Raw genomic sequence first — 26,827 nt, 5'->3', positions numbered from 1 at the left:
AGACAGGAGATAATTTTTTTAATCGAGACATTATCACGGTTTCTCTTAGCCATAATAACAGTGCTTATAATTTTCTATGTCCATCGTGTCTCGATAGTGTAGTATCGGAAATAAAATATTACTATTGATGATGATTTACTTACAATAAATGGATTGTACAGACGTTGATTAAACAGAAGAACGATGGTTGTTTAACGTAAACTAATCACAATAACGTACTATAATCTAGACAAATCAATAGTTAACTGAACTCTCTCTCACGCGGACCACACTCTCACGACAACGCTAGCAACACTATTTCAACAACGCAACTCGTACTTTCTGACTTCTCGATTCACACTCTCTGGCTTCTCCACTGACACTGACTGTTCTATCATCCCTTTGTCTTTTCTTAGGCCCATCACGCACGTGTTCCACAAACACTCGTGGCCAGGGTCACATAGGCCTTTTCTACGAAACTATTCAATTGAAGGACGACACATTGATGGACTCGACGACGCCTCGGCTCTCGCGACATTGTTTATGGTTTACCCGGTATCTCTTAGGCCTTTTTGTCCACGATACTACAATAGCCGAACCTGTCATAAACGCGATTACTTACGCGAAGGATAATTTAACTAATTATAACGGACCGATCTGTCGATATCACCAGAAGGAATTTCCACGACCATTACCTAAGCGTACGAAGTCTCGTGTTCGTCCACGTGTTGTTTGCCCGCTTCCCGCCAAGGGTTGCTCGCGACTCGAGTGCACGGAAATGCGCTAGTAACATCCAACGAGCATACTGATTGGGTCTCTCATGCACATTTTTGGACTTTCGTCTGGGCCTTGACGAACTCTCGATCGAGTCCAGCAAGACAGAGAAAAATCAAAATCGATTTAACTTTCGTACCAAATTTGCTGGCCGCCAACACTATGTGACGGGTTATTTGTATTTTATTTGAGAATCGTCTCGAGAAGCAATCCTTTGGCGCTTCTGTTTCTTTACTCCAACCATCGATCCACGACTTTCTCGAAGTTTCGCAACATTGTTTCGGTGGCGCATCTTTTGCGGATAGTTGATCGTTTCGCGCCTATTCCACTTGTTCGAATCAGCCACCCGATATTAATTTAACGAGCGACAAGCGCGGTGCATCGAGTGAACGAACGCGGAATTTGACAAATTGCAAGACAAATTACTTGACTCGAATATCCTTCTTATTCTAATAACCCTAATTAAATTAGCTTAATCTAATTCTTAAACTCATCGCTTCAAACCAAGTATGTGGGCCACGATAAAACCTGCAATTTTGTCAAAGTCAGTCCCCATTTCTCGTCACATTTCTGTGACGCAAGGTTGTTCGAGATGATAGGTATATGTATTCTATCCTTGTTAATAGAATGACCATCATTAATCACCAGTGCGTTGCCAAGTAGAAACAGACGCAACACCACAGACTCTCTCTTTCCTTCTTTCTGTCACCTTTGTCACTTCTTTCTTTTCTTGCTATCGACCGAAAAGTCTAGGCGTCCATGACGATGAATTCTCCTGAATCTTGACGCTAATACGATTCCGCTCGCGTCTCAGCATGCTCGATCAAGCGACGAAGATGAAAGGGTTGGAAGTGGAAGTCTCACTTTGTGGAAAATCTCAAAAGAAGATCGACCAAAAAAAAAAAAAAAAGAAAAAGGAGCAAAAAGAAAAACGAAGAAAAGAGAGAGAGAAAAAGAGATATAGGGTCCGCCAGGGAAACTGGACGGTTCTCGGGAAATTCCATTGCGTTATTACGCGTCTTGTGTGCCACATATAGCGGAGAAAGAATAATGGCTGTTTCCTGCGCCGACTTCCAGCCCTTGCTCGAAATGAAAAATCCAGGGACACGCCGGCGGTTCCGGACATGCGCAGGAAATGAAGCAGCGAGCTTGATCTCCCGATTTTTTTCGCAATAATATCCAACTCAAGATAAATATCACGACTGGGAGCCTTAATTCGTGTTTGTGAGAAAAGTTGGCCTTTGCACGTTTTTCTTTTTTTTTATTTAGCCAAACCCGCGACCCGATGAAGTTAAAATCGAGAAAGGGAATTCTCGCAGAAGCGATCTCTTAGGCTTGTGGCAGGAGTTTGCCTTGCGATTACCGTCTTTGGTTTAAGAGATGTTGGATGATTTGCGAATTTCAGTTTCCTGGAAACACTTTTCTTTTTTGCACGTGTATGAGTAGATTTATTTATTTTGATTTACAACGTTGTTACGAGCGTAAGTTTGGTTAGCTGAGCAAATAAGGATATATTTTTGGTTATGATGATTAATGCTGATCGATCATAATTATTATCTACCTTCAGTTTCGTCAATTGTCTACTCGTATTAATTTTCCAACGCCTCTAATAACTTCATTTTTATCATTCATTTTTAGTTTATTTATAAATACTAATATAAATTCTTTTTTTATTGTTCTATAAGGATTGAGAGGGAATATGAAATATCTTTCCTACCGTATTAATTGATATCGATGTACAACGATTCTTAGAAATAGACGTGTCTTTATAGGAATAAAAATACGTATTTTTTATTCTCATTTAGTTAATAAAAAAAATTGTTCGAAAACAACTTTTTCACGGGATTTAAAAAAATCCTACAACGTATGATTTAACTATAAGTAAACTCTTCCCTATTTATAATTTTACTTTTCTTTGACAAATTTGTCATCTTTTTCGGCGATAAATTCTCTCAGATACTTTCCAAAGTATTTTGATTCTTACCTGTGTCTTTCGAATAAATTCCACAATGATCGCAATACATAACAACAAGAGTGCAATATTCGGCGAATGAGACAAATACAGATGAACATTCCAACCGGAATTCAACACTTCTTGCATAGATGAGGTTCGAAATTGTCTTACCGACAGAAAGAAATTCAAAGTCCATATCCAATTAAGAGCGGTTATTATCTTCGAGCTATTTCGTAACTTGATAGATAGATTATCACCTAATGACAAAATCCGCAATCACTTAGTGACCAACCCAATATATTCCTATTAAGAACACTAGAAATTTTACGCGCAATCCAATATCTACGCTAATAACGTTACTCTCTTTTGTATCCAATAATCATAAAAAATATTTTAACTGCAAATTGTTAACTTCTCCGCGGAGATTCCTCTCTAAACTGCATTTCCCTTGGATGTCTGTGCTTCTCCTAGCCCGGAAGCGCGTGCTCGCCTTCCGCCACAGGAGTGGCTGCGGAATCCTGAAAACATAATACACCTACACGATCACGTCGAGCTGATATTCACTTTGGCTCTCGTATATAACCGTTCATCGGTGAATTCTAGAAATCTGGCGGCCGAGCCACTGCAGTAACTTTGCTCGAGGCCGAGATAATCGGTAAATCGAGGAAACTTTCTCTATTGTGCGGCGGTAAGTTCGCGGCGAGGAAGGGATCCCAGGAAACAGAGGCCCTGATAATTCTGATAAGAACGCCGTGTACAGGTGTCTGTATGTATGTGTACGTGTATGCACGTACGTATGTATGCGCACGTAGACCGTAGAGACGGCTGTTAAAGGACAAGTAGGAACACGCGTGATAGGACGAGTTAGCAACTTAAATGGCCCGTGAACCGTAGTTGGAATTACTTGTTGTCTAGTTGCTAAATATAATACGAGGGGACAATTCCAGATACGCGTCTATACTTGACGCTAAATTACGGTTTCGAGTGTCTTAGAAGACGGGAGTAGAACGCGCAGCAACCAGCATCGCGTCGCTGCTGCCATCGCATTGTCGCGAATAATATTCGTTGAATTGAAGATCTAGTTGCGTTTACAGAACCCTCCGAGCGAGGAAAGTTGGTGAGTTTTAGCCGAGATCTTGTATTTTATTGAATGTGAAAACACCTTGCTTTTGTTGAATTCTGTGTGTGGAACTTACAATAGCGATTACTAGACTGATGAGATTTACGAAAATTCATATTTTTATAAATATAAATAAAAAATGTTTTATATATAATTATTTTTCTAATATAATTATGAAATTATTTCACGAAGGTTTCTCATTTAACAAATCAAATACCAATCTCATACCATTAACACACCTAATATCAAAGTATAGTCAATAACCATTTCAAACATTAAACCTTCATCAAGTTTTATTTGCCTTCTATTAAAGTAAACTTGGAACAACTTACATTTCGTTTGAATTTTAATTCACTCAATATCCTCTGAAAACGTTTTCCATTCACAAACACGCTTTAATTCCCATACATAATTAGTGGTATCTCTTTCAACTTATTAATTATAAAATCTCTCATTTTATGAAAGAGAAACGGAAGAACGCGGTCAAATTCGTACGACTCCGGCTCACATCGAAAAAGACTTCCACTAACTTCTAACGTTTCATTAACCCATTTCCACATGTATGTCGCGTGCGTGATCACGCTCGTTAGTACAGTCCCGTCAAGTGGGAATCGTGTTTTTTTCCTCTCATTTCCTTTCCTTTCCTTTTTCTTTTTTTTTTTTTTTTTGTCATCAAGTAGTTCCGCGAGAATCGTCCGACTTTCTTCGTTCCGGGCCACTCGAGATCTCGCGGAGGGAGTTTGGTTACATTACGGACCGGGATGTTTGAAACTTTTCGAGTGAAAAATAATTCCTGCAATATTCGAGTCTTCCAGAAGAATTTCCTCGACGACGAGTAGCGAACCGTTCCCGTTGACGGCCCCTGCGAGTTACGTCCCGACTTCTGGAAACTTTTTCGCGCGGGAATACCACGCGGGAATAGGGGTCAGACGGGGAAGAAAAGCTTCTTGAAATAATTAATAAGTACACTCGACGCTTCTATGACACGTGCAACTTCTTTGTTAACGGCTGAGCCAAACGCTTACGAATGTATTCTCGGAAGAAAATTCTAGATAAATTTCCACCTTTAGCTGTGGCTATAGAATATTTATAATAAAAAGTGACGCTTTCTTGAATTTTCTGTTCTGGTTTGGAATTAAATTCTGATGGAATTATTCTATCTGAAAGAGAGGAATATTTAATAAAATGATTCTTAACATAGAACATATTCGTATTATTTCTCGACGGTTTGTTATAATCTTTTAATTATACCAGTTAAAAATATATATTTTTGGTAAATGCTACAAGGTTTGGCAAGAGATATTTACACGCAAATAAAATATTAATTTGTCGTTCTATTTACAAAAAATGAGGCAACAAATGTTTGTTCCTCCAGCAGTACATTCAAAATTCATTCTATTCGAAACGATTATTCTCCTGTTCTATTTTATTAAAGAATGACACGCATTTCAGATTTATAATTTTAAAGAAAGCAGCTTGTAACAGTTATCACAAGGAACTTGCATAACTATAAGGAATTTTAAATAGTATATTTAATTTTGATGCTAAATGTACAAGAAAAAAGCAGGGAATACTAGTTCTTTAAATTTACTTTTTATATGGTCCATGGGACATTCAGTGGCAAGATCTCCCAGTAGAAATCTTCCTGTTCGTTAAAATGTAAACTATCAAAGCTACATACTAAAACACTGTATTATCGTAGTTTCAAAGCAGAATCGTAAAAGTGAAAGTACAGGACAGGGAAAAGGAACGAGGTCTATCGGTAAAACCCTCAGTGACGTAGGAAAGCCGCCATCGCATTTACCATATTTGGGCCTGGGTGAATGATGGGCTGCGTTGGTATATAAAATAGCGCGAATGAACGGTTATAGGTAGAAAAGGTGAAAGGGGATTTTTCTTCAATATAAAAGAGAGTTGTAAGTCGCCAGAGCTGTCGTACGTACTTCGGGACGTAACATTTGTCGTCATATATCAATTTTCTATTTTTTAAATATTTCGTATAATTTATTCAATAAATATATCAAACCATATGTATATCGTTTTGTGTTAATTGCAACATAATCATGATTATTTCGATGTTTTTTGAAGAATTCGCATTCAGTAAAACAAAAGTCTATTAAAGATTTATTCCCCCCATAAGATTACTTTTCATGAATCTACAACATCCTTCCAAACATCCGTTTTAATTACAATACGAAATTGTACTTCCAACGATAATCCGCTAATATTTATTAGAATCAACTTACTGATTTAATTTTAGTAACCGTTTGTATCATAATATTGTACACATTTCAATTTTTCTTTCCTTTCTCCCACTGGACTTCTTCCTGTTTCCCTCGTTTCACTCCATCGCTTTCCATTTAACTATTAACTATTTTTCCTATTAACAAATAAGCAAACTCTAAAATCTGTTTCTTTAATCGAGAAACACAGATCTCCTTACTCAGAAGCAAAGTGCGGATATTCATGGAAATTCATATCTTTATGAATATAATTTAGGAAATGGAACCTAGAGAGGAACTTGTTCCAGCTACTAAATATCCATAATAAATACCACACTTCGAATATTTCATATATTTTTTGCCCATTATGCGTATTCCGTGCATTTCTCAACCTCCAAATTTCTCACAAACGTATAAAACTATTACTCGTGACGTTTTTCCTCTGAGCCCTCTCATTTATCACTAGCACTAGTAACCAGCCTGCGGATATTTATGCAAATTCGTACTTTTATTGTAGTAATTACAGAAGTGGAATTTAGGGAGAGATTTATTTCATCCGCTAGATAATATAACGTGTACGTACTTTATTTTAAATATTCTATAGAATTTTACATGCATTCTCCTTAGTTTTGAATTTTTCATGAATGCATGAAAAATCCACAATCTATTAACACGTAATGAACCCACTATTATCTGTCATCCGTATTTCGCGATATCGTTAAAGAAACGCGAATCATTTAGAAAATCTATTTCTTCCGAGGACATAGCGAATATTCTCGTTTATCGACGTCAATTTGTTAGACGAAAGACGCGTTACAGCCCGAAGCGAAGGGTGTGCATCGTGCGGTTGGCTGGTGGGTGAGGGTGTCATCTGCACGGATGGCAACACCTCCGTGTGTGCATAGGATGGAAACTTCGCTGGCATCATTAGTCTGTCCGAGGTCGGCAAGCAAGCGTAATCTATATAATAATAGACGTTAACTTGTTCGAACCAATACGAGGAGTCGATAATACCATGACCATCTGCTGCCTATTTTATCGCGAAACCCTTCTGCATACTTGTCGCAACTTTGGAATATGTATTTCGTAGGTTGGAAGGGAGAAACAGGTGTTCTTCGGTTATATGGTTGCTCGTATAATCGATGTTGTTTATTACCGGTGAGGGAAGGATACAGAAAGTTATGTTTCACAGTCACGCGAGACCATATTATACGACTCCATCGAAACTGGTCATTATTAATTTTTGGAAAATTATATAGATCAATCGTGTACTCTGGTTATGACGAAATGCAGAAATTTGGATAAAACGAAGTCGATCGGCGTTGATTAGGAATTGTCTATTTCCTTGTGAAGAAAAGTACATTTCGTGTCGTATACGGCAATGAGCTGATACTGGAAATTGTTTCAGATTTTACGATTTTACAACGTAAAAGAACATGTTTTTGTTTTTTATTCATATGGAAAATATTTAGTTCTGGCTTCTACAAATTTTGTAATTCTCGTTTTAGCTTCTCGATAAAATTATGAAACACTAGAAGAAATATATTTGATCTTGTTGTACAAGAATTAAGAGTAACGACATTAAATATTCAATAGCATCTCTATTCGTTCGTTCCTGCTTTTAATTCGATTTTATCAAGTTTTATCAAGATTTTTAATCCTCTTATATTAACAGGATCAGGATCGAATTGAAAGTTAATAATCAAATCAATGTCAGTTAGATCAATCTAAGAAGATACAAAGTATCGGAGAAATATAATTTTAAATTCTGTTTGATGGTACTTTAAACCAATACATCGGTAGTTCGATCGCGAGGATCAAATAGGATATTTCCTAACATCTCCGAGTTTCAGAAACTGTGTACGTTGAAGTTTCGTAGGCTACTTAACGTACACAGGACCAAACGATCCGGAAGCGGAACTAGCGAAAACACCGAGCGAATTCGAGTCGGCTAAATACGGCTCGTAAATGTTCCGATAATTCGGCACAGTTGGTGGAACGGTGCGAAATCGTGCAACACGATCGATACACCTGCGGCGAACGAGCCGACACTCGATAAAACGGACAGAAAGGTTTTTGAACTGCAAAACGCGAAAAGGAGAGGCCGCGGTGGCGATATGATATCGAGTAAAGCAACGATTCAAACGTTTGGAGCTTCGCCAACCCGAGTACGCGAACACACCGAGTAAAAGAATCGTCTACACGAGAGAGGAAGAGCGGAAGAAGATATGCTTTGTATAAGATGTGAAGGGAAAAAGAATACTTGTTACTTCTTTGTTGGTGAATTTTTATATTTATATTGACAGACGTTTGGTATGGTACATAGCTACAGAAAAATGATGGAAAATTCTGTCATTTGTGAATTTAGCTGTTTGTAGGTAAACTGAATCGTGTACGTTCAAGTTGTAATTTTCAGTTATCGTATGGTTGCAGAAAATTTAATGAAACTATTATTACTAATTAATATCTCTTTTACGTTATACGATCACTTACTTCGGTAAACATTTTTTAGTAAAAAGAGAACTTCAGAGAGAGTAAATCAAGGATGAAATTTATAGGTGAAACGAGATAATGACACGGTGTAGATTGTTCATTGATGGTTAACACGTTCAACATGTTGTATAAACGTTGTATTAACATACGAGTGAGCCTTCCTTGTGTTTTGTCATCAATACGCCTTTCTTTCCTGTCAAAGTTCAAAGTTGAAAGTTTATGTTAATCGGTATAGGTGTAAAAATAGACGCTTTAGATATAAAATCTGCTTTCGTATTTATAAGAGTTTGATACTCTAAATGGATTTTATCGACGATGTTAAATATAAATAGAAACTACGCGAGGTTTTATGTGTAATTTAGATTTTCGACTATTTATCAAGGATAGTGAAGATGCCATCGTAAATAGAAAATTCACGTTATATATTTTTGAAGAATATTTCTGAATGTTAGGAATGAAGGAGAAACACAGATCGATTGGAACAGGCGCGAAAGTTCGGTGACCAGTGTTTTTAAAAGAAGAAACCCACTTCCCTCCAATTACCGCGCTCGAGAACCCGTTTTCGTATCTGCATAATTCATGAGCTTCGAAAGCGGGCCACCGTATAAATCCCAAAATTCCGATAGTTTGCCTCCCACAACGTTATTCGAATTCCATCGAAGAACTTAACGGAAGAAATTCCATCTTGTTTAATGAAAATGAGAAAAGAAAAAGATTGGAGGATAAGAATGTCAATGAGCAAGTCAATTCGCTAGACAATTTCCTTTGTTAGGAATCTCCTATAAGAATGGAAATTGAACCTTTGTTGTGAAATTGAACATTCGACTAAGGCAATCTGTTACATACATACAATATATTTATAATAAATATCGTTACGTATAAATTTCTTATTTTTCTTTTTACATGTTTTAGTTATCTCAAAGATAAAGCACGTCATATTTGCATTACAGAAATTAAAATCGATCTAAATGACATTGATGCTGATTAAAGTACGATCCGATGTTCTGACGAACTGTCATTTCGTCGAATACGACAGATCAATTAAACATACAGAGTATCATAAAATATATGGAGATTAATTATAGTCGATGAAAACAGTTCGCGTACAAAAATATCGTTTGAGACTTACTTTGAAGTTATAAACAATTTTATTTTACGCTAGAAGTATACTACTATCAATGAATTAGCCGACGAATCATTCTTTTTATCCCACTCACGCTTCATATATTTCACTCTGGTAGAATGGACAAAATGCTATTCACATTCTGTCATTTGCTTAAGTTCGTGAATCTGGGATGAAACTTTCTTCATCATTCTGATGCCTGGCATTAACACTATAAATATTTCCCACGTGTTCTGTGACGTTCTGCATAAATTCTTCCGAGTAACTACGTGCATTTCCATCTTCACGTGTTTCATTCGTCACAACACGCACCCGTTGTAACCACAGCATAACAGATTAAAACAAGTAAAAAAAAAAAAAGAGTTGCAGAATGTTGAGGCTCAACTATGACGAACCACAAACACAAAAAGAATTTTAACATAAAACAAGGACAAAATATTTTTCTTCATTCTACTGATACAAAATGACACTTAAGGCGCATCACATAACTAAAAAACGTCACCATCGAGAACCAAGATGAAAATCATCGCAAGCCGTTAGAAATAACAGAGTTTTTCAAAGAACGATATGAAAATGGTACGCAACGGGGGAGCCAATAAACTTATAATTTGCTAAAAAATTAATTCTCGGATCGAACACGATCCTGAAACATCTTTCCTATAATATTTTTTCTAACTCCGCGATTAGACCGACGAGGTTCATGCCCTTCTGGGGGGGGGTGGCCTCTCATTAACTATTTCGTTGTTATCGTTATTGTGGCAAGGCCACAATTTCGGCAGAATTACACGCAGCCTACTTTATTTTAATTATTCTTTTATGCGGACTGCTACGCAGTACCTTTCGCGGTCGCGCCCGTAGAAAAAGCAAAGGGACGCAAACGACCGTAGATGAGGAGATGTAGGCGAAAGAGGGGACTGCATGGGAGGGGTATGGGTGCAGAGGGTGGCGAGGTGGTCAGAAGGGGCGGACGGAAGGATAGGAGTACGAGAGAAAGGAAGAAAAACTGGCCGGCGGCGCAGCGACGCCTTTTATTTTTGTTACTCCACGGGCAGCGCCGCGTGTACGCTGCCGTTTCCAGCAGAATTCAGAGATCCGCGCGGCGCTGTGACCGGCATTTATTGCGGCCACCCCCAAGGGTGCATTTATATTCATAAGCATAATGGGGCATCGTGACGTATACGGTCGCGGCACGCTCGACTCTGTCCCTTCGCTCTTTCATCATTATTAATTCCACTGGGCCCCGTTGCGTCCCACGAATTCGTCTCTGCTTTCGCCTTCGCCACCTTCGACCCTCCAACCACATCCTATTGATCTCTAACTCGACCAACAGCACACGACCTTTGATAACGACTGCTAGAAAGTCACTATTTTTCATCATTTTCTTTCATATTCTTTCGAATTTTTAATTAGAATATTATTCAGTTGTGAAGATTTTTTAAGCGCTGTAACAGACGTCAGATGGAAACGGTGTAGTTAAAACGAAAGCCACTGTCAAATCGTAAGAGTACGTACATTTAGATAAGATTTGTGAGTATCGTAAGATGAAGCTACCCCTGGTACAAAACACAACAAAGTTATTGAAACATTTTACTTTCGCTATTTTTCTACGTAACTAATAGTTTAATTAGACGATTACGTGTCAAGCTCAAAGTGGAGTGCTGTGTATAAGAACGATTCTATATGAAACAATAAATTAATATATTAGTTGATATACATAGTTAAGCGTTAAATAACGTCAGTCTGCGCAACGTCCGCTGGATTTTTGCTACCCAGGCAGCCGTTCTAAAGCACTGCGCGGCATTAAGATTCCTGTAGCGAATCTGCATTTTTGCGCCTCTCTATTTACGATTTTACGCCGAACGACTCTCCACCCCGCGGTTTCTTCCTGATCTATTTGCACCTCGTCGCGCCACTTTACCGCCCCTCTAGCTTCGCTCTCCGATCTATCCCATGCTTGATTCGTCGTCAGCTGGCGAACTTTGCGTTCATTAGCTTTCCAACCCCTACTTCTGTCGTATAACGACGCGGAGAGTCCTTCGCCACGAGAACCTTCTAATCGATATGCGATGCCGCGTGTTGCATGCAAGTCGTTGCGTCAAGTAAGCGAGAAGGATGCACGACCAAACCTGCCTAGCAAATGGCCGACCTATTATCGGCTTTGCATACGTACCGACTCCTTTTTTCAAAAACACTGCCCCGAGAAGGAGACTACTTGATTCTGGGCACGTTTTGCTTTTGATAGGGGTGACGTACAGCTACCAGTCCTCGCAAAGATACGAGAACAGACGTGTAGTGACTCGTGTAGGTTTGACGAGGTGGAAGTTGAATTTTAACGTGGGTACTGTGAAAAGACAGATAATTGACGAAGTTAAAGACGTAACATGACGGGTTGAGAATCACAGTGGTGTATGTAAAAAGTTTACAAACAGTGGTTCTTCTCTTTAGTACAAATATTAGTTCCTCTTTGGAAGAGGGTACAGCTGAGACACGAAAGGGAACTTGGTAAATAGTTGATGAGAAGGTAATATAATTTTTAAATAAATAATGTGAGAGGATCGATCGTAACCGATGATATCAAAGTAATACGACGAGCTAAGAATCATAATGGTGTAAGTAAAATATTTAAATACACGGTTATTCATATGTTTTGCAGTCTTTAGAAGAATTATCCGCTTAATTCGGTAATGAAATAAGTTAGAAGTTTAATATCCTGGCATGGTTTGTTAACTTTAAGGATTATGCGTAGGTTTTTTTACGATGGTAAAAGTAAAACATCGTTTTACGCAAAGTAGCAGTGGCCTGACTTTATATCACTATGACTTTTAGTCCGCGATATGGAGGTTGAGCTAGGATTAAAGAATGGAAATTATTAAAGCTTATAGTGGAGAAAAAAGTGTGTTGTTTTAAGATGCAGAAGTTAGGTACGGAAGGTTATTCACAAAGTTTGACGAGTTTAAATGTTTGTATCTGTGTGTTACAGAGTACATTAGAGCATTAATTGGTTATACGGTTTAAATCTAGCTCGCTATTTAGGGAAATTCTCCATTTGTGTTATACGAATGTCTCATTGCTCTTAAATATGTATACATTATGAGTCAATCAGCTATTAATTGCTGTTGTTACACATATTCGCAGATTAATCTATCCGACGAACAATTTTCCCTGAATATGTTTCTACCGCAAGATTCCCGAATTAACGCAAATTAAAGATAAAAAATAAAGAGACGAAATTAAAAATTACGAGCTAAGAGATAGAATGAAAAATATGAAATTAAAGATTAAACATGAGAAATTAGCGGCTGGAAATTGAAAATTAAAAATTAAAAATAAAGAACTGAAGATAGAAAATTATAAATTAAAGGTGGAGAATTAAAAATTAGAAAATTATAAATAAAGAATTGAAAATAAAAAATTATAAATTACAGATAGAGAATTAATAATTGAAAATTAACAATCGAGTGGAGGTAGAAAATTAAAAATTGAACATCGAAATAACGTTCTACCTCCAAAATACTTTTTTACTGTAGCTAGCGTGATAGATGAGCAAAATTTTCATGTTAATGAGCTGTTACTCGCGCAATTCAACGCGAGCGCTCGTGAGCGCGTGCATTACACGCGGCTGTAGGAAAACTCGCGCAGACAGCGAAGCGTTCGATGGAATTCTCTTCGCTTTGTTCGCGACCCGATAATGAAAAACAGAGTTATTGGACTTCTGGCTATGCTTTGACACCTTTGAATGGATATTACACGTTTGCCACTGGGCGAGGCAACGAGAAACGCAGCTTGCGAATGAAATTACGCGTGAAATGCCGACGCGGCTCGTTGAACTTTGTCGCATGATTTTCGTGCAATTCGCTTCGTTTACTCGTTCGTTATTCGGCCTGAGAGAGGGTGTACGTAAATGGCGGTGATCATTCTTTTATGATAATTGACAAATTATAGCGTAGTACTTTTCTTTTACTACCGATGAAATTAATACTTTCATGATATTGTTTGGCTAGATTTACGTTGCAACATGTCCTATACATTATTCTGGAACAATCGCACAAGTAGTTATTAAAATTTTACGTCATATAAAATCATGAGAAATTATGCGTAACAATATATCATTTTAATTCTGAGAAATCGTTTAAAGACAATTACAAATAATTTCAAGAAATAATAACGTCTAACGATGTTTCTTACAATTACAGAAAGGATTGAAGTTTATAGCTATATATCTAATATATGATAATTTTCAATTGCATCACTTTGCTATAATTTACAAATCGTTACTGCGATAATCAAGAAAATACCATCCTATCTGTACAAAGTCTTCGATACATATATATATGTATGTAAGAAATCGAGGAATGGAATTTTGTAGTTATTGATCTTAATTTACATTAATTTTGTGTTACGTCATTTTTAAATAATTTCCAAGTCGTTACAGCAGTGGCAAAGAAAATTCCATTGCATTCGTCCGAGCTCTTAAACATTCATAATACCTATGTGTATAATAGAAATGAAGAAATAGAGATATATATTATAGTTAGCAGTTTATAAAATAAAATATACATTTATAGTTATCGTCTGTAATTTATATCAATTTTCAAATTCCATCCCTCTTCGATCATTTCTAAGTCGATACTGGTATGGCAAATGAAATTTCAAATTTTGCACGTGAAATATTAAATACATCGAATGGAATTAAAATAAAAAATATTAATTACATTTCTTTTGATCGTTATAAATTAATAATCGATGAATGTAGAAATTTTAACGAATCGCATGTGCGTGTTTGTTGCAGTCTGCAGTCAGTTTAGCAGAGGGGTGTTTTCCATGCTGGGTGCCGTGAGTCCGGATTCATTCGACACCCTCCATTCTTATAGCAACACGTTTCAGATGCCTTTCGTGACGCCCTGGTTTCCCGAGAAGGTAAATAGCTTTCCCAGCCTGGCTAAATAAAAACTTATAATATCGCCGAAGGGAAAAACGCGCCGATATTTATTCTTATCTTACCCACCCCTACGTCTCTGCTTATTTTCACTTATCGGCCTTCGACGCTTATTTTTATCGCTTTTCTCGAAGCTCAGCTGCATCGATAAAAAACTAACGCGAGCTTACGTTCAGCAAGTTTTATTAGCGAAAACGTCTTTCTTGCAACGTATAATTTGATCAGGATTTCCGATGAAAATGGAAGCGTTCTTTTTACAAGTAAACACCGGAGACAGGGCAAATTGATAGATTAAATTCTCGGATTTAAATTACAATCTGGATTAATTTTTTATTGAACGATTACTTTTTAATCTGTTAAACTCCCTTCGTTATCGACTCTTTAATACGAAAGAGAATTCAAAATATATCTCCAATCCGGAGTGTTCTATCCCTATAATGCAAAGTATTTCTAACTTATTTGGGAATCAAAATTCTTTTTCCTCGATCGTATAGAAATACCTACGTATCAAAAAACCACAGAGAAAAGTTATTTTTTGAATTTTGTCATTTATAGCTTCCAGACTCGATTAAACGAACAATCGTCCAATTATACAAATTGATCAGTTTATTTTTAGTGAACTGAACTACAAACAAAAAAAAAAAAAAATTAGAAAACGTTCCATCGCAAAAGGCAGAAGATATAATTCACTGATTACCAAAGAACAAACATGCGAGACACCACAGTGTCAAAGGAAAACGAAAGATACCTCTCGTTTCAAATCACCAACAATCTCAACAACTTAATTCAACTCAATCCGTAATTTAATCGGCTAGTAAGAACTGTCCGCCTTTCCAGGCAGCCTTGTCAAACTTTTCCGTAACTACGATACGTACATAGGTATATTCGTCGTCAGTTGACGCGCGCCATATTCTTAGAAATTGCTGCGGGTTTATCCTCGAAGCGGTTATCCAGCAATCAGTCAAATTAATTTTGCTTTCGTTTCTCTTTCCTCTGGTACCTGGCGTAAACAAAGGTATAAACATTACCGTGTACGAGGAAATTCAAATCAAAATCGATAGAGATTCATCGTGGTGGTCGATAATTATCAGTTCGCGGACAGAGCCTGCTCGATCGACGTACAACCGCTTTACATACACTTTCCTATACCTACCATAGCTTCATCCATAAATACATAAATATGTATGGAGTGTATACAAACATATTACAATTTGAATTTCGAAATGAATTGGTCCAGTCGAAAATTTATTCGCCACGTCGAATTGCAAACGGTGGGTGCATTTATCGGGTGGCGGCGTGGTAACGCCACTTGCAAAACTGATATCGTACGTCCATATTGGATGAATGGCGACCCCGTATATTCCAGCCAGGATATAAGTGTGCGTTTTTATCCAGCCGTGTTTCGATACGTATGTACGTGCAGGGTAAGTACGCATGAGCACGCAACACGATCCGCGCAACGAATGTCCATGTCGTTTAAATGCTAATCGCGTGGTAATGCTAATTCGAAGCCCTCTCTTCTTTTTTCTTCTTCCTATCTATGCCTCCCACACCACGTTTCCCTTTCCCTACAGCGACTGGTCAATTACGGATCGCGAGGAGGAAACGACCATTTATATAAGAGCAGATCTTTTACGATTTCTACCGATCCATGCGGTACAGTGGCTCATGAAAGTATTTGGACATTCGTCATGGAAAACTTTTACGTGTACATTGTGGACGTTATATAAAATATTTCGAAATTTTCTTGCCAATGTAATGAGACACGACTGTCACGATTAAATTGGTAAATTTTGAAACCAATCTGAAATAATGGAATGTAATCTGCTGAATGGAATGGAATGTAATAATGAAATGAAATCTGAATGAACATATAGAAGCTACACGATGTAAAGATGTAAACGCATATTTAGTGAAAAATTAGTATATAGCATGAATAGCTAATTATGACAAGTATTAGATACGATCCTACTGACTATCGAGGTTGATTAATATACAGGATGGTTGGTAACTGGTGGTACAAGCGGAAAGGGGGTGATTCTAGGCGAAAAAAGAAGTCGAAAATATAGAATAAAAATTTTTTTTTTTAATTTTTCCATCGAGGCAACGATCTACAGTGAGATCCGTTATAACGAGACGTGATAAAGTGCACGCGTACCGAGCGAAAATTCAAAGTCGATTTTCTCGAAAACAAAGCCTCGAACGAAAAATTTTTATTCTATATTTTCGACTTCTTTTTTCGCGTAGAATCACCCCCTTTCCGCTTGTACCGCCAGTTACCAACCACCCTGTATAATGGACAATCGGGTATTTAAATACACTTGTAATTTCTGAATTGAAATATAAATCGTTCAGAAGCAGCGTTGATCATCTCAGGGAATTAAAAAATACAGAGAAATAATGATGTTACAAAACACTATTTTTTAAATCTGTCTTAAAATTTACTATTATTGTAGTTATGTCATTCTCTCGTGATTAATGAACTTGCGCAAGGAAATAATTTGTTTCTTGTCGGTCAAATATTAATCATGTATTTATGTAATGAAATTAGAAAATTAATGAAAAGTGGAGTCGATTAATTTACACCTTTTAACAGATTTTTATATAGAGTATACTTGTACTAAGTACCTTATATATAGACTTTCAGATTTGTTTCGAACTTTACCAACATAAACACGACAATCGAGTCTCATAACGATGCTAATGAAAATTCAAAATGTTTCGCATAATACGCATGATACATTCATAAAAGGTATCTACTAATGTTCGAATACTTCCGTGAACATTTGTACAATGCTAGTTTCTCCTGGTACGTTTGCGACGTGTTCCTTGTTATTGTTATATTTCTTCCTTCTTTTTCTGTCTCTTCGTAAGGGATTATTCTGTTACAGCAGATATTGGATGACGGAAAGTTGCTTCTGTAGTTAGCTCAGGAAACTTTAATGGCTAGCTATGGTCATTTTTACCGAGAGAAATCCCAAAGTGTTACCCTGATTTTTTTATGAGACTTCGTGACGGGGTAGAGCTTGAAAAACTGAAACTAATGGCGCACGGTTTTTGACAGTGGATTTTTTAATAGTTTATAAGATACGTACGAGTAGATGACGGTTTTGTAACTGTTCTATCGGATGAAGTTTCATTAAAAAATTATCTTGGAACCTCTCTTTGTCAATTGTGGGACGGCTTATGAAAAAAAGACTTCAAGTTACTAAATCTTATAAAAACCTACGTCGTTTGTTACGTTTTTAAGTTACTTATGATTTTTAATGATTGAAAGTCATTGTGTTGTTTGAAATATATATTTCCAAGAAGTATTTTTTAATTAGATGTACGTACAATTTAAAGTTTCGACAAAGATTTACACGATTATTCAGAGGTATCTGGATACACACGTGTTTTTTGACGAAATGTATTTTAATTTACAAAATTACAGATAACACGTACTGTCACGACTTTTATCTTCATAATTATCATAGCAACGTACAAGTGAATTAAATGGATTTCTGAAAACTAATATTTAATAATAAAACTAACATTTACAATTGTCAAACCTATTACGATTACAATGTTTCTTAATTGTCAATTTTGTAAATTTTTAAATTAAAAGCCAGATAAAAAAAGATTCTTCTAGCTTGACGGTAAGACTTTCGATATTGATGGAAGCAGTAATATTTAAATGATAAATATATATAGTAAGCAGTAGAATATATTTCTATTTATTAAAATATAATATAATTTTAACTTATAGCGTATTACGAGTCCATAAAGAGATAGTGAGTTCCAATTCTGTTTGCCGATCAGCTATAATCTTCGTTTCTTTTCAAATACTTCAAACACTATTCTATAAATTAATATTACTACAAATCGACTTATCATAAAGCGTCCAGATACTTACGAACATTCGTATGTGAAAAAGTTCTTTCTTCCTGAATGCAAAAAAGAGCACCAACGATCCCAAACGAAAGCGTAATTCGCCTAAATCGGCTGGTTACTTCGCAAGGGAGAAAGAAAGCTGGGGAAACGGTCCGATATTACGTAGCAAGGAGCTTTGAAACTGACCAACATTCGCGCCACGGTACAGCATCGTAAATATTTACGGTTACATTTGCACTGGCGGCGTTTCCGTCCTCGTCGTGCTCGCTCGGAAAAACGGCGCCGTTCAACAGTTCACCACGCGTTGCCGAAGTTTTCGGTTTTGTTCGTCCCCCGACCGAATAAAATCTGAAAGTCGAAAGCGTATACGTGAGTGTCCGCCCTACGTGTTTCAGGTTCTGACACCGTCTTCAGGTCTCTTGGATTTCGCCATAAGCATGCGTCCGGATTATCATCGCGCTATCATCGACACGGTGCGATATTACGGCTGGAAGAAAATCATCTACCTCTACGACTCCCACGATGGTAAGTCGCCGACCTTTCTCATGCATTTCTCATTTTACAACGTGCCCCTATAGGCCACACAGAGATCTTGCTCCTTGCGTTGTATACGGATGTTTCTATTTTTATTTCACTCGCTAAGGATCCGGTCCCCGGTGACCGTGGTTCGGTCGATATAGCGAAAAATCTACAACGTTCGTTCGTCTAACGTTTGCATCGTAATCGCAGAATGGTAATGGGCACGTTGGAAAACGAGCATTTCTTCATTCTTCTGGCTCTATCGTGAGACGTGTTTAAATCTGCTGCGTTTTTTGGATTATCGTTAACAAATTTCTTAAGACCGAGGAAAAGATGAAAGGATCGTTGCCGATCTACGTGATTTTGCCTCTTGAGCACATACTGAAGTTTTTCTTGAATTGCTGGAAATATTTTTATTTGTTAAAAGTAAGAGTGAGATTAGAACACAAAAATTCGAGGATCAGATGGGTTGAATCGTGGGGGTGGATTATGTTGTGCGTTAGTTGTACGTGTTTGGTTCGAGTTTGAAGTCAGACTTGTACTAAGTGGAATAGTATCAAATAGTATCATAAGTTTGATTAAGCTGACCGTGTTTCTTGTTACGCAGTACTCTTTTAATTTCTGTTATCAATTGGGTGGTGACAATATTTGACATATAATTCGTATTCACAATTTAAACGGGCAGAAGTGCAGAAGTACGTGTTGCAATATGCAATTACAAGAGATGAAACAAATATTTAATTAAGTTTCGTTCCTTAGGGTTTTTCTGCAAGTATAAATTTATATAAATATCCGCAGTATTTTTCTGGTTTCAACCACTGGACACTCTAAGTCTTCAAAGACACTTCCGAGCCTTCAAAGGAAGCGTAAAGGAAAGCAGAAATATGGAAGTTCGAGCACTTGTGAATTTAAATATTCTGAAAGATATCCCCACGGTTCTGGAATTAAAATATTTGAATGATGTTTTGAAATTTTCGAAACGTCGTAGGGCAGCGAGGAAATCATAATAAATTAAACAGGTTTGGATAAGTTTCTTTGAAGTTTCTGGAAGTATATAGTTGCACATATATGTACATGTATATGTACATAATTTAAAGTTAAGTCAGGATGAACAGATAAATTTGTTAAATCCGTTTTTACGCAGTTTAAATGAAAATTAATTTTTCTTACTTTTGTTAGACATTATCTTGTTATAAGTTTTGCTACACATAAATTCTAAAATAACGTATTTGGGCACATAGGAAATCAGAAGAAACTTCTAAAACGTTATCATTCCAAACAAAATAATTCGACATTTCGTATTTCATGTAAATCGAAGGTTCCTTCACAGAATTTAAAATTGCGATTTATTCATAGAAACAGAGTTACAATTTGCATGTATAATCACTACACTGTATGTGATAAAAATAACAGAAGGTTAATCTTTCCCTCGTTTGGTACGTTTCTTATCCTTATATCTCTAATGTCAAACGAATAAATCACGAATAAATTTGACAAAAACTGAAATGTTTATTACTGCCGTGAATATCAGATGGCCGGGGCCGATCTTCAACGCTTGCACGGAAAGGAAATACATTTGCATGCTTAACTACGACACTGTGTTAATTTTAATTTCATACCGACACGGTCTAGTAGTTCGTAGAAATGAAATTTTTCATCTCCATCGTGATTCCGTATGCAAACGAAAATGTGGGCGACATTGAGTCTCGACGAGCGTGCTAGAAACCATGACACAGTATAATCTGTGGTATTTTTCACCGTTTACGCGACCTAATATTCTCGCAAGGAGTACGCCTGTATAAATATCGAGCCGATATAAAAATTCTCCAATGACATTGAGCTCTAATTATTTCACTATTCAAAGTGAAAACGTTTAATGGAAACCTTGCGATGCTATTTTCATCAAGGATACCAATCCCCCCCCCCCCCCAATAATCACGCGCGTAACTGATAATAATTGCTACTTACAACGTTCGCGTACTATTTTATTAAACCGTTAAAATAAAATCTTATAAGATAAATTAAATAAGTACAAGTGATTAGTTTTCATAATACTATCAATGCTCGAAAAACGATATGTATGAGATCAGTCTCTAGATAATATACATATGTGACTGTAAAAATGAAAAAAGACAAAGATTATCGTATCTATTGAATTATCTATCGTTTTCTAGTGCAATGTGTCGATCATCTGATAATTTTTAGATTCCTCTAATATTCCTCAGAATATTCTATTTCGATTTTAATGTGCTCTATTGTGTTGTGTTTCTTGAAACAAATGAAAATTATTATTCGTATGAAACATAGAAAATGGAGTAGATCTAATAATCTCCAACTATTGTATTACATCGAGCATTGTTACAATGAAGCGAAAAACCTTTTTCTATTTATTATTATCGATCATTTCTGTATCATTGTACTAGCATTTGTAATCTTTCAAATTACTAATTATAAATTCCGATACTCGTCGATTTGATTTTACTTGAGAGATTCGAACTACGATCTAAGAGACAACGTTGCTTATGGAATTACTTAATAGTTTACTGCAGTTTAATTTATTTCAAAGTCACTTTAATATTCTTCCTGGACGATCCATAAAACAATCACTTTAGACAGAACGCAAGACGTGCAATTATTCGACAAGGAAAATATAAAATCGCGAAATGTAAAAACAATCGCAGTTTTACCAACACCGGTTGCCACGCTATGCTTGAAATGCAATTGTGTTGCACGAGATTACTGTCTGTAGGTTCGAGGAAATAATTTGGCCTCGAAGGTCGAATCAGGTGAATACTTACGCGCATTCAAGGCGACGTTTTTCCTCTTACTTTCGCCATTTGCGTAAGCCGCTGATATCGCGATTTTGTTACGGCGTAATTCCTCTATAATGATCATATCTCTCTATCAACATATACATCAACCTCCATATTAACGATTACGCGTATTTTCAACGACGTAGTTAAAAGTTTCGCGAATTCGCCATGTACACGATATTTGCGTCAATGTACGGAGTTACGACGTTCAAAGGTTCGAAAATTTCTCTCAGCGCGTGGCAGTAAATAAGTAGCATAATTGTTTAATAAATTGACATTTATTAATGCCGAGGGATTGCAACGAATACTTAAGCATTGCTATTGAAATTATAATAAAATACTTGATAAAGTATTCGGATGTATTTAAGCCACTGTGTCAGATATTAATAATTACTGTAATCATTACAATTAATAAAAATACTTATTGTAATTTATAACATATTATTGGAAATTTATCTGCATTTTACGTTTTACATATCGTATATATTACAAATTACGTATTCGATTTATTAATAATATTAATAAGAAATTAAATCAGTAACATCGATCAGGAAGGAGTACTTTTATAATACATTTTGATTCTTTGTCATTTACAATGTGAAAATTGTTTCTACTTTTCACCAATAATGGGGAAATAAATTATTTAAATACCAATTATACCGCTCGATTACCACTAATAAATCAACAGGCAAATTGTCTTCCATGTTTTCTCATTGATTATTACATCTCCTCGACGAGTTTCTAACCCGATTACCTTCAAATGATGGCAATCGCGTGTAATCACAAGATTTGCCTTTAAATCTTATACAACCGGCGCGACGCTTCGTCCAATACTCTTTATTACTTCTATTCATGCTTGATTCGAGATAATACGAATAATGGAAGCGCGTCCTATCATCATCTCGATTTAAACTGTCAACATTCGCTCGGCCAACGAGTAATTATTCTTAATGCCACTTATATGTTCTTAAATTTATCAAATTATAGCATATTTATATGAATTATCACACATATAAGATGGATCAAGAACAGATAAATTAATTGTTTTCTATAGAGTTCCGATTTTCTTTTAAATTAACGAATGGAGCAAGGGAAATAGTTTTGAATATTTTTAACAGTGAATAAATAATTTTCAACCTAAAACACGGTTACAATTATGTCTTTCTCATGATTTTCTTGAAAAAGACAGGCTTAGTTATAACACCGTAATTGCAAAGAGTAAAAAAAAAAGAACGTTTCACGTAAATGTTATTAACCCTTGATGTATAAATTATTTAATCGTCAGTTGTCTGGTTTTTTCTACCTATTACATGAAAAATAATTTCAAATAAATTACACGAGTATGATATGTAGGTAATTTACTAATTACGTATAATAGAATCTTGTCAGAATTATTTACGAACGAAATGAAACTTACATTGCTGTACGATGAAATTTTCAACACGTGTACAACTGAAACGAATCTACGAACCGTATTGTTTAAATTTTCGTTACGAACTTAGATTTCAATTATTCCCAAAAATGATCTTTGCTGTTTTCTTCTTGCGACCAGTCTCGATTTCTCCAAATCTTTTTCACACATCATCTAATAAACTAATCCTTTTAACTGCTCAGAAAAATTCAATTTTAAGAAAGTTATTTTCCTTTAAAGGATATTGGAACATTAACGTGGCCATCTGCATATGAACAAATTCACGTGTGTATAATTAAATGGTTTAGGATGAAACGAACGATCTCGAGGAAGGAATCACCACGAAAGCGCTCTAATCCTTGCAGGCGATCGAAACGTTAACTCTTGTGAAGGGGGCGAGAATTTAATTACTTAATGAAGCTAGTGGAACGGTCGTTCAACCGAAACTATTAATCACCAACTGCCTGCCTCGTGACCGTTCCGTGCCTTACCGGTTTCCGTTTCGTTATAACTCGGTCACGCGCCCGTTGTGCTAAATTATTTAGGATTCCCAGCAATTGCTCTTCTTCCACCATCGAACGATAAGAACGGCCATCGCGCAAACCCCACTGGGGTTTAATTACCGAATGCAAATGTAAATATACTTTAGGGACCATCGCGTGGCCTTTGTACGCAATGGTTTCTCTCTCTCTCTCTCTCTCTCTCTCTCTCTCTGTCTCTCTCTCTCTCTCTCTCTCTATCTGTCTGTTTGTATGGTGGACGTCCTTTACAGTTCGCCCTTTACCCTCGATTTCAGGTTGCATAACGTTGTACGATGCGATCTTATCCGATTAGTGCTACAATGTTAACAGAAAGAGGTAACAGCAGGAAATTGCATACGTGAATTGGGAAGCTTAGCCTAAATTTATTGCTCCTTTATGCGTCTAGTGTAACGTTTTTTTCCAACTATCTGTTTACCGAGTGATAGGTCTGGATTAACGATTTGGGATACGTAAATGTTGTAAATTAGGGGCGGGTTAACTGTTTGCGATTCTACGTCTAATTGCGGTATAATCCTGCGAATTTGTTAATACAATATAGTTAGCATAGGGACGAATGAATGGTAATTACAAAATAATGATAACACTTGTTAACTGTATACATTGGGAAGAGAATTTTACTGTGTTTATTAAATCAGGTCTATAATGACATCTTCGAAAGACGATATAATTTTTTTCTTAAAATATATATATTATTTATAGTTAGTGGATATATGATTTATGGATATGGTATTTTTTCAATCTGTATATTTAAAATATGTACGTGTATTTGTTCGAGTCATAACTTAATTTTGAGTATAAGAGGAAACTGTAAAATGTAAAAAAGTAAGTTTGTTGCTCGAGACAATGTTTAGTACTTTAATCCGCTATTGAAGAAATAATATTCGATTTAACTGTATTCCTTGTAATGTGTATTTTACGTTTTAATTAAACATGGACAAAGAAAATTACGAGTTTTGCGATCGCAATTGCTACGAACAAAACACGTTATACAGTATGCAGTATAATAATTAAAAATGGGCACACGTATATTCCCAGTTTACCTTTTTAACAAAAGTATCTAATTGTTTATGTTATTCCGTAAAATATGAAAATACAGCTTAATTATGAACAACTTTCAAAAACAGGTTAATGAGTACGACCTACTCGGAATAAAATATCAAATTTAACTGGGATTACCAATTGTTTATGCAATATCGTTGAAATTTCACTCTCAGATGTTTAACGATTTTATTAGCATAGATTATCGCGAATCGTTACATTCTCGCGTGCAGTTAACAGCTTTCAGAAATGTTCCCATTTCGTATTTTTTCCATTCAAATGAGATACTAATATGCATATATCTAAGCATATGCAGTGCAACAATCGATAAATCGATCTAATCGAGTGTTTAATAATATTCACGATCTCACTTACGACAAGCTTGCTCAATCAAACTGATTTACACGTTTCTCTTATTCCGTGCAAACTTGTGACTTATTGCTATCACGGACACGTGACTCTAGCACGTCCTATACGCTAATATTGAACAATTGTTTAAAATACTCCACGTTTATTAGATAATAATATAAAATTGGAAAAAACATTTCAACGAATCATTTACACTTAACGCAGACAAAAAACGTTTAAAAGTAAATTCCTTATCGCAAAATTCCTAATTAGCTCGCAGGATTTCTTGCAATTCTTTTTCCTTATTTCTTTTCCTTATAAATTTCCAGGCCCTTAAGAAATTCTTTGAAGGATAAAGTCTATTCCTTATAACTCCTAACTAAAAAAATTTTAATAAACAAAATCTTTCCTTCAAAATTCCCACCTGGTCCAAACAAATCCTTTTCGCAGAATTCTCAATTCGCGCAAAATACGTTTATTAATTTATCACAGAGGAATTTCCCGGACATATCTATCAACATTCATCTCCACTACAACCGCGACTCGATTTATACACAGCTATCGCAATTGTCAAATATACCACTTGGATGCCCATTCACCCTGCCAAAGCAATAGAACCACATCTCAAAGGCTGTCTCAGAGTGTTTGGAAATGCATTTCTGCTTGGTCAGTTTAGCGTCACGAGTTTCGCTTTTTCTTATTGGAACCGCCTTCTGACTCGGCGAGGCTTCCCTTTTCTTTTCGTGTTGACAGGTATCGTCCTTGTATCACCAAATTTTTTAAAGGTTACGACACCGTTGCAAGTCTTTGCCTCTTCAACGTAAAGATCTTATCGTAGTTGTCGATACAAAAAATCCCAAACATTTTCTTGTAACTCAGTTACTGAAAAAACGTCGTAAGAAGTTTCCCATCTTTTTCTGGTTTCGGCAAGTTTCGAACGTTTGCTAATTTACGAAACTCGTTTCTGTCGTGGTCTAACCGTCAGGAATTGGTGCGTTCAAGGCCATCGAGTTAGAGAACCCTTGGTTACGCTCGGTCCGCTTTTTCTCTTCGCTTTGTTCAAGACGAAGGAACGTGTTTGGAAAGGATCAGAAAGAGTACAAACAGCGTTCGCGATCCATGTAGAAATACTTCGTGCTCCGTGTGTTGTACAAATTTCGTAAATTAATACCCTGACATTTTTATTTCGTCTGGCAAATGGCGTTGATCTGTCGGGATTAAACAGTGAGTTTAAATATCTGTTGGACTGATTATTTCGACAGAGTCGTTCAGATCGATATCAATACGGTTTTTCATCATCCGTGAACAGAAGAGAAGTGTGCATTTCCATCGAACGAAACGGAGAAACACGTGTTTCGTATTTGCCGCATCAAATACGCAATTCGAATAAAACTTTATTTCTCCTACTGCTTCATTGTACCATTCCGGTATAATTACATGCGAAATTTGTGTAAATATTTTTTTTCCTGGATGCAGAAGCGCGTTAAATAATAGCCGGAAATGAATGATGCGCGTTGTGATTCGATCATAATGGGAATATTAATTCAATTAAAATAACAGCGAGGCTGGCCAGTTGTTTGACTATCATATCGTTGGAAATACGTAGTAGGAGCGCAAGGGAAACGAGAGGAAATCAATCAACACGGGAAAAACATGTAACAACGATTCCCATATTCGATGTT

General features: G+C 36.4%; 1 protein-coding gene and 1 long non-coding RNA gene across 4 annotated transcripts in view; one reads left to right on the top strand and one right to left on the bottom strand.

The window, feature by feature from the left end:
• The window catches only part of LOC138184913 (uncharacterized), a 325,808-nt gene that overhangs the window by 58,506 nt on the left and 240,475 nt on the right, over positions 1-26,827 (bottom strand). The window lies entirely within an intron of this gene.
• Positions 1-26,827, top strand: part of GluRIB (Glutamate receptor IB) — a 346,208-nt gene that overhangs the window by 224,668 nt on the left and 94,713 nt on the right. For all 3 annotated transcript variants that reach the window (XM_069114169.1, XM_069114258.1, XM_069114339.1), the window contains exons 3-4: positions 14,455-14,582; positions 18,870-18,999. In XM_069114169.1, the coding sequence (XP_068970270.1) occupies positions 14,455-14,582; positions 18,870-18,999 (258 nt within the window). The remainder of the gene's footprint in view (positions 1-14,454; positions 14,583-18,869; positions 19,000-26,827) is intronic.

The sequence above is a fragment of the Bombus flavifrons genome, chromosome 1 (genome assembly GCF_040668555.2).
Source record: "Bombus flavifrons isolate JBK064 chromosome 1, iyBomFlav1_principal, whole genome shotgun sequence".
Taxonomy (NCBI): Eukaryota; Metazoa; Arthropoda; class Insecta; order Hymenoptera; family Apidae; genus Bombus; species Bombus flavifrons.
The sequence above is the reverse complement of the archived record's forward strand: the minus strand, read 5'-3'. Positions and strand labels throughout refer to the sequence as shown.